The sequence below is a fragment of the Orycteropus afer genome, unplaced genomic scaffold (assembly GCF_000298275.1).
Source record: "Orycteropus afer afer isolate SDZICR_OR568_19922 unplaced genomic scaffold, OryAfe1.0 scaffold00930, whole genome shotgun sequence".
In the NCBI taxonomy this organism is placed as follows: domain Eukaryota; kingdom Metazoa; phylum Chordata; class Mammalia; order Tubulidentata; family Orycteropodidae; genus Orycteropus; species Orycteropus afer.
Genome location: NW_006922517.1, coordinates 67251 through 77350, shown reverse-complemented (window position 1 = coordinate 77350; position 10100 = coordinate 67251). Strand labels below are relative to the sequence as shown.

Here is a 10100-nt window from a genome sequence, read left to right as displayed (position 1 = left end):
ATGGAAAAATCTCACAAATATAATGTGGAATAACAGAAGCCAGATTTGAGGTTGTATATTATACAATTCCATTTAGATAAAGTTCAAAAACAGGTAAAAACTAATCTATGCTGTGTGAAGTCAGGATAGTGGTTACCCTTGGGTGGACAGTGGTGGAGAATGGGTATGAAAGGGGGTAATAATGTTCTCTTTCTTGATTTGGGTGCTGGTTACAAAGATGTGTTCAGATTGTGGAAAATCAAAATTTGTACATTGATGACTTGTGTATTTTTCTGTATAAAAATTTTACTGAAGTGTTTGCTTTGGTATATACTAAAGTTGGAATAATACAGAGAAGATCAGCATGGCCCCTGCACAAGGATGGCACACAAAATCATGAAGCATCCCATTTTCAATCTTGGACTGAAAGATCAATACAAGCTTTGTAAAACAATTTTTTGATATGAAGTTTACCAAATATGTAAGTGAATGAGTTGAATTTGTATTTCACTATTTAGTAGAGTATACCAATGTGCTGATAAGGCAATTGTTATCCTCTATACAGGATGAAATGATTAGCTACTGCTTTGTAACATCATTCTTTGACATGATTTAATATAGAATAAGAGTTGAGAGATAATATTTCTGAATAAGTAACTTTTCAATTCAAAAAAAGTTTACTTAAAAAATTCAGCCAATTAAAAAAACAGGAAAAGAAACTAGATTTGCACATCAAAGGACTTTATCAAGAAAGTAAAGAAACAACCTACAGAACAGGAGAAAATATTTGGGAACCATATATATAATACGGGTTTAATATCTAGAATATATATATTTATTGTTGAGTTCTAGGAGTTTTGTGTGTACACACATAAACAAAAAAAGAAACTCCTAGAATTCAACAAAAAAACCTTGAACAATCTAATGCAAAAAAAAAAAAAAAATGGGCAAAGGACTTGAGTAGACATTTCACCAAAGAAGATATACAAATGGCCAATAAGCACATTAAAAGCTACTCAACATCATTAGTCATGAAGGAAATGAAAATCAAAACACAATAAGATACCACTTTACCCCTACTAAGATGACCATTATTAGAAAAATGGAAAATAAGCGTTAGGGAGGATGTGGAGAAATTGGAATGCTCAAGTACTGCCAGTGGGATTATAAAATGCATCTGCTGGGGAAAACTGTTTGGTGGCTCCTCAAAAAGTTAAACAGAATTACCATATGACCCAGCAATTCTACTCCTAGTTATACAACCAAAAGAATTGGAAGAAAGGGCTTAAACAGACACTAGTATACCAATGGTCACTGCAGCATCATTCACAATAGCCAAAGGTGGAAATGACTCAAGTGTCCATCAAGAGATGAACGGATAAACAAAATGTAATATACGTATACAATGGAATACTATTCATCATAAAGAGAAATTAAGTTCCGATACATGCTACAACATGGATGAACCCTGAAAACATTATGCTCAGTGAAACAGGTCAAACACAAAAGACAAATATTGTGTGATCTCACTTACATAAAACATCCAGAATAGGTAAATGCATATAGACCAAAGTTTATCTGTAGTAACCAGGGATAGGTGGGAGGGGGAAATAGGGAGTTACTGTGTAAGGGGTACTGAGTTTCTGTTAAGGATGATGAAAAATTTGGAAATAGGGATGATGGTAGCACAACATAAAAACCAAAAAAATCAAACCCACTGCTACCAAGTCAATTCTAACTCACGGTGACCCCTGGTGGGTTTCTGAGGCTATAAATCTTTATGGAAATAGATTGCCCCGTCTTCCTTCCACAGAGTGGCTGGTGGGTTTGAACCATCAACCTTCTGGTTAGCCGTCAAATGACTTAGGCACTGCTCCACCAGAGCTCCTTGAGTATAACATAGTGAATGTAATTAACGTCATTGAATTGTGCATGTAAAAATGGTGAAATGGCAAACATTTTGTTACATATATTACTCCACAATAAAGTATTTTAAAGGTCATTTACTTTGACATAATAAGCAATAAAGCATCTAGAAGGATACTTCACTTTCTTAGTGATTACATGAATCTTACTCATACTAAATTGTACTTTACTTCCATTTTAAAATATTTTAAAATGATTTATAGTTATAACTGAAGACCGCTGCCCATTAATAATGCAATGTACTTTCGTCTAACTCTTCCTGCGAAGACCAAGGAAAATAGCACAGACAAATTCAAATCAAATTTTGAGACAGATTTTGCCTCAAGGGTCAGATTTAAGGAACAGGCAGTTTTGTTCAGCTGTACACAGGTTCACTAGGAGTCAGAACTGACTCCACAGCACCTAATAACAACTTCTGATGCAAAACAGAAGCAGTTCAAGAGTGTTGACTGAATAGGGAAGAACACAGAAATGCAAAAGTCTTGGCACTTACTTCAATTGTCCGGATAATATCTCGGGGACCAATAATTTCTGGATCATATTTAATATGTGCTTTATTGGTTGCCAGGGCCACAGAGCAGTAGAAAATCCCTCTATGTTTTGTGAGAGTAGACTCTATTTTATGTTCACAGGAAGCACAAGTCATTCCTCTCACCTGTTAAAAGCAAAGTCTTTTTTATTCAGAAATATACTTTTCTTTCCACTAAGTATGATGAGAGTTATAACTTTAAACTAAAAGGACATTTGTAACGTGGGATTACCACATAGGATCTTATCAGAACTCTTAGCATGCTTTAAATATGATCATTAGAATAGCATTTTTATACCATATTAAACAAAGCATGGTTTTAGCTACAATAGGCTTGATTGAATTTCAGGATCTCATTTAAAAAGCCCTTCTCTTCCTGTCATTACTGCTTAGTAATAAAGGATTTGACATCTATCATTGTTTTTTTAATCTAATTCCTTGCTTCCTTCTTGATATATATTTTCAACCAGCCTTTAGTATTACTTTTTGTGAGGGTTAATGGGTAGTGTCTTAGTTATCTAGTGTTGCTATAACAGAAATATCTCAAATGAGGGTCTTTAACAAACAAGATTTTTTTTCCCTCATAGTTTAGGAGGCTAGAAGTTGAAATTCAGGGTGCTGCTTCCACAAGTAGATTTCCTCTCTCTATCAGCCCTGGGGGAAGGTCCTTGTCTATTTAGGTTCTGTTTCCTAGTTTCTCATTGGTCTCTATGTGGATTGGCATCTATCTTCCTCCATATCTGCTTTTTCAATTGCTTTTTTAACCTCTTTTATACCCCAAAAAAGATTGACTCAAGACAAATTCCACACTAATCCTGCTTCATTATCATAACAAAGACAATCCATTTCTTAATGGGATTATAACCACAGGCATAGAGGTTAGAATTTACAATACACATTTTTTTGGGGAACACAATTCAATCCATAATAGATAGTAAAAGTGTCTTGTCTTTGTATGTCTATAAATGCATTTTGCCTATGTCTTGAGTGAGGTCACAGTTTAGTTGAACACTGAACTCTAAATGTGAGGGGCAGGATTTATGGAATGACTATGTGAGAAACTCAGCAAATCTTCAACCCAAAAAGCAATGACATGACTGTACAGAACTATCAGAACACCCATTGAAAGGCTTTATAAAATGACCAAAGAGTATATAAAAAAATTTAACAGTATAAAAAAAATTACTCTTGAAACATTATTCAAGAGTATCTCCTGAGGGAATGCCAGCAAAAATAGTTGAGTAAGGACCTTTGAAAATTTTCTCCTTCATAAAAGCAATGAGGAAACTGGCAAAAATTGTCAGAATCAATGTTTTCAGAAATCTAGAAATTAAATAAAGGCTTGTAACAATATTAGAAGTACTTATTAAGAAAAACAAATTGATAACAATAAGAGTAGAATATATGTTGTTATAACTTGCCCTATTCACATCCCCTTCCTTCCAGCTCCACAGTAGGCTTGAAAGCCAATAGTCCACAATCATGGTTTAAAAATAAATAAGTAAAATGGAAGCCACAGGAAGTGGATGGAGCGCCTTCAAAGCCTCATTTCCAGAGAACTGTCATTATTATACCTGCCTGATACTTCCCAGGAAGTGCTCACTTACAAGGATAAATATGTTTGTCCTGACAAGAGCACAACTAAGATAACCAAGCAGAGACTTCAGTGGTCACACACACACAAAAAATATCAATTTTACAGTTAGTTTAGAAAGGTTTTAAAACAAGCAACAACAACAAATCCTGAAAACAGGAGGCAGGGGGAATCTGGGTTCCAAAGTTGCCATACTATATTAATTAAAATATCCAGTTTTCAATTAAAAGTTAAGAGACATTCAAAGAAACAAAAAAGTAGAGTCAAAACACAGAGAAAATAAGAATAGGAACTACCCCTAAGAAAACCCAGATGCTGAAATTATCAGACAAATATTTATCAGATATTTTAAATATGTTCAAAGAACTAAAGCCAACTATGTGTAAAGAATTAAAGAAAACTATGAGAATTATGTCTCACTAAATAGAATGTTAATAAAGAAAAAAATTTTTTAAGAAAAAACTAAACAGAAAGCCTGTAGGTGACAAGTACAATAACTGAAATAAAAGCAATGCCTAGAGGGAAATTTATAAGTGTAAAAACCTACATTAAACAAAAAAAAAAATCAAATCAATAACTTAATCTTCAAACTTATGATACTAGAAAAAGAAGAGCAAAGTTAACTTAAAACAAGACAAAGAAAGAAAATAATAGAGATTAGAGAATAAATTAATGAAATAGAGAATAGGAAAACAGAAGACAGTATCATTTTAAAAGACCAACAAAAATGACAAACTTTTGGCTAAATGGATCAAGAAAAAGGAGAGAAGTCTCAAATTATTCAAACGAATGCAAGGGAGGACATTACTATTGGCCTTACCAAAGGAAAATAAGAGAACATACTATCAACAATTAATGGTATGCAAACAAATTAGATAACCAAGATGAAATGAATAAAACCTAGAAAGACACAAACTACTGAAAATGACTCAAGAAGATATGAGTTATCTGAATAGATATCTAACAAGAGACTGAATTAGTAATCAAAAAACTCCACAAAGACTCCAGAACTAGATGGCTTGACCAGTGAATTCTATCAACTGTTTAAAGAATTATCACCAATTCTTCACCAACTCTTCCAAAAAAGAGAAGTGGAGATAATAATTCTTAACTCTGGTAGCGCAGTGCCTAAGGCACTTGAATGCTAACCAGAAGGCTGGTGGTTCACATCCACCAGCCACTCCTCTGAAGGAAGATGAAGCAACCTACTTTCATAGTGATACTGCCTTGGAAACCCAAGGAGGGGTCGCTATGAGTCGGGTCCAACTCTATGGCACACAACAACAACAACAACTCATTCTATAAGGTCATTATTACTGATACCAAAAGCAGACAAGACATTTAAGAACACTACAAAGTAATATCCCTTATGAATATAGATGTAAAATCCTCAATAAAATACCAACAAACCTAATCCAGCAATATATAACTAATGTACACTATATTCAAGTGGGAATTATCACAATACAAGGTTAATTCAATGAATAAAATCATTAAATGCAATGCAGCACATTTAACATAGTAAATTACAAAAGCCACATGAACATCTTAACTGACACAGGAAATTCATCTGTCAAAATTCAAAACCCCTTCACCATAAAAATACCCAACAAGCTAGGAATAGTAACGAACTTCCTCAACCTGGTACAGGAATCAAGACTGTGTAGTACTGGCATAAGGACAGACATACAGATCAATGGAATAGAAATGAGAATCCAGAAATATACCCTCACAGAGTTAATTTATTTTTTAAATGTGTCATTTTTGTGGTTGTTGTTGAGAATATACACAGTAAAAACATACACCTATTCAACTTTCTATATGATGTGTGTCCTTTCACCATACTTATTCAATCTGTATACTGAGCAAATAATGGGCGAAATCAGACTGTATGAAAAAGCAGCATTAGGAATGGAGAAAGACTCGTTAACAATCTGTGATATGCAGATGACACACACTACTTGGTGAAAATGAATAGGACTTGAAACACTGACTGATGAAGGTCAAAGCCTTTACTACGGATGACTCCTCAACATAAAGAAAACAAAAATCCTCACAACTGGACCAACAAACAACATCACAATAAACAGAGAAAAGACTGAAGTTTTCAAGTATTTCATTTTACTTAGATCCACAATCAACGCCTATGGAAGCAACACTCAAGAAATCAAATGACACACTGCATTGGGTAAATCTATCGCAAAAGAACTCTTTGTATTAAAAAACAAAGATGTCACTTCAAGGATTAAAGTGGGCCTGACCCAAACCATGGTATTTTCAATTGCCTCAAATATATGTGAAAGATGAAGAATGAATAAAAAGACTAAAGAAGAGTTGATGCATTTGAATTATGGTGTTGGTGAAGAATACTGAGTATACTATGGACTGCCCAAAAAACAAACAAATCTATCTTGGAAGAAACAGCCAGAATGCTCCTTCAAAGTGATGATGGCAAGACTTCATCTCATACACTTTGTACATGTTATCAGGAAGGACCTGTCCCTGGAGAAGGACATTATGCTTGGTAAATGCAAGATCAGCAAAAAAGAGGAAGATCATCAACAACATGGATTGGCCCAATGGCTGCAATAATGGGCTCAAACACAGCAACAATTGTGAGAATGGTGCAGGACTGGGCACTGTTTCATTCTGTTGTATGTTGGGTTCCTATGAGTAAAAACCAAATCAATAACACTTAACAACTAACAACATGTACATTTCAGTGACACTAATTACATTCTTCGAGTTCTGCAACAATTCTCACCTTTTTCCAAGCTGTTCTTCTTTAATTAACATACATCACTGACTCCTAAGGTTCCTTTATAATCTTTCAAGTTGCTGTTGTTAATTTGATCCCTTATAGATAGACTTTAAAAGACCATAATGCTCAAGGCAGACATTCTTTCCTAATTAAGCAAAAGTATTGATTGGTTGTAAGAAGACTTCAGGTAATATTCTTGGTTTAAGGCTTAAACACTATCTTAAGGCAATAGCTTCATGGGGTTCATTCAGCCTCCATAGCTCTAGAAAATCTAGATTCAATAAGAATTTGAAATTCTGTTCTGCCTTTTCCCCCCTTGGATTAGGACTCTCTTATAAAATCAAAAGGTTCAGCAATGGTACCTGGGCACTATCAAGTTCTTTGGGCAAAAGAGGCAGTTGTTTTTGGAGTCAATTAGTCACACATCTCATTGCCTACTCCCATTCCTGACTCTCCTTCGTTACTCCAGGTGAAGAGAGATCAACTATTGTCCATTGGATGGTCCTGTGCAAGCTTTTATGACCACAGGCACTATGCAATGAACAAGGAGGTAGAACAAAAACCCTAAACACATTGTTGATGGTGTTGTTCTGAGGTGTCATCAAGTCGGCTCCGGGTCATAGTAACTCTATGTACAACAGAATGAAATGCTGTCCAGTTGTCTATCATCTTCACAATCCTTGCTATACATGAACCCATCATTGAAGCCATTGTGTCAATCCATCGCCTTAAGGGTCTTTCCCTTTGTTACTGACCCTCCACTTTACCAAGCATGATATCCTTCTCCAGGGAATGGTTGCTTCTGAAAAAATGACAAAAGCAGGTGAGATGAAGTGTGACCATTCTGGTTCCCAAGGAAAATTACAGCTGCACTTCTTCTGAGACAGATTTCTTTGTTCTTCTGGTAGTGCATGGTACTTTCAGTATTCTTTGCCAACACCACAAATCAAAAGCATCAATTCCTCTTCCTTATTCATTGTCCAGCTTTCATATACATATGAGGCGAATGAAAATACCATAGGTTGAGTTAGGCACACCTTAGTTTTCAAAGTGACATCTTTGTTCTTCAATATTTTAAAGAAGTCTTTTGGAGATTTGCCAAGCAATATGACATCTAATTTATTGACTGCTGCTTCCATGGGTGTTGATTGTGGATCCAACTAATATGAAATCTTTGACAATTTCAATCTTCTCTCCATTTATCATGATGCTGCTTATTGGTCTAGTTGTGAGGATTTTCGTTTTCTTTATGTTGAGACGTAATCCATACTGCAGACTGTAGCCTTTAATCCTCATCAGTAAATACGTCAAGTCACCTGTATTTTCACAAAGCAAGGTTGTGTCCTCTGCATATTGCTGGTTGTTAATGAGTCTTCCTCCAATCCTAATGTCCCATCTTCATATAGTCCAGCTTCTCAGATTATTTGCTCAGCATGCAGACTAAGTATGGTGAAAGGATAAAACCCTGATGTGACACCTTTCCCGATTGTAAACCATGCAGCATCCTCTTGTTCTGTTCAAACTACAGCCTCCTGGTCTATGAACAGGTCTCTCATGAGCATATTTAAGTGTTCCAGAATTCCCATTCCTCGCAAAGTTATCCATAATTTGGTATGATCCACACAGTCAATAAAACACAAGTAAACATCTTTCTGGTATTCTTTGCTTTCAGCCAAGATCCATCTGACATCAGCAATGATATCCATTTCACAACCTCTTTTGAATGCAGCTTGCATTTCTGGAAGTTCTCTGTCAATACACTGCTGCAACCGTTTTTTAATTATCTTCGGCAAAATTTTACTTGCATTGGTATTAATGATATTGTTTGATAATTCCCACATCCTATTGTATCATGTTGCTGTGGAATAGGTACAAATATGGATCTTTTCCCAGTCAGTTGGCCAGTTAGCTATCTTAAAATTTCTTGGTGTAGGCCAGTAAGTGCTTCCAACGTGGCATCTGTTGGTTGAAACATCTCAATGGGTATTCCAACTATTCTTGGAGCCTTGTTTTTACCTATTCCTTCAGTGCAGTCTTGGACTTCTTCCTTCAATACCATGGTTCTTGATCATATGCCACCTCCTGAAATAGATGAACATCGAACAATTCTTTTTTTGTACTGACTCTGTGTATTCTTTCTATTTTCTTTTTATGTTTCCTGTATCATTATATATTTTGCCCATAGAATTCTTTCAATATTTCAAGTTGAGGCTTGAATTTTTTTCTTCAGTTCTTTTAGCTGGAGAAATGCTGAGTGTGTTCTTCCTTTTTGGTTTTCTAACTCCAGGTCTTTGCATATTTCATTATAATAAGTAGCTCTGTCTTCTTGAACTGCTCTTTGAAATGTTCTGTTAAGCAATTTTATCTTGTCATTTCTTCCATTTCCTACAGCTACTCTCCATTCAAGAACAAGTTTCAGAGTCTCTTCTGACATCAATTTTGGTCTTTTCTTCCTTTCCTGTCTTTTTAATGATGTTTTGCTTTCTTCATGGATGATGTTCTTGATGTTATCCCACAATTCATCATCTCATCTTCGGTCATTGGTTATCAGTGTGTCAAATCTATTGTTCAGATGGTCTCTAAAAACAAGTGGAATACAATCAAAGTAATATTTTAACTATCATGGATGTCTTTCAATGTTCTTCACCTTCAACTTGAACTTGCATATGAGCAATTGATGGTCTGTTCCACAGTCAACTCCTGGCCAACTTTTGTCTGAAGATATCAAGCTTCTCCATCACCTCTTTCTGCAGATGTAGTCAATCTGATTCGATCTGGTGATGTCTACATGTATAGCCACCATTTATGTTGTTGAAAAAAGGTATTTGCAATGAATTAGTCATTACTCTTGCAAAATTCTATCATGCAATCTCTGGCATCATTTACATCACCAAGGCCATATTTTCCAACTACTGGTGATTCTTCATTTCCAACTTTCAAATTCTAATCACCAATAATAATCAACACATCTCAATTACATGTTTGGTCAATTTCAGACTGCAGAATTTGGTAAAAATCTTCAATGTCCTCATCTTTGACTTTAGTGATTGGTGTATAAATTTGAATAATAGTAGTATTAACTGGTCTTCCTTGTAGGTATGAGGAATTTATTCTATCACTAACAACATTGTACTTCAGGATAGATCTGGAAACATTCTTTGTGGTAATGAATGTGACACCATTCCTCTTCAATCTGTCATTCCTAGCATAGCAGATCATATGACTGTCTCATTCAAATTGGCCAATACCAGTCCATTTCAGCAAATACCTAGGATATTGATCTTTATGCACTCCAATTCATTTTTGACAAC

General features: G+C 35.2%; 1 protein-coding gene and 1 non-coding gene across 2 annotated transcripts in view; one reads left to right on the top strand and one right to left on the bottom strand.

Moving 5' to 3' along the window:
* ATP7A (ATPase copper transporting alpha) overlaps positions 1-10100 on the bottom strand; it is a gene marked incomplete at its 5' end in the record, with an annotated part of 170780 nt that overhangs the window by 126829 nt on the left and 33851 nt on the right. Inside the window, one exon of the mRNA XM_007958337.2 lies at positions 2399-2560. Coding sequence (XP_007956528.2) covers positions 2399-2560 — 162 coding nt within the window. The remainder of the gene's footprint in view (positions 1-2398; positions 2561-10100) is intronic.
* On the top strand, positions 288-395 carry LOC122151951. The gene has a single exon (XR_006164347.1). It is a non-coding gene; the product is annotated as a U6 spliceosomal RNA (small nuclear RNA).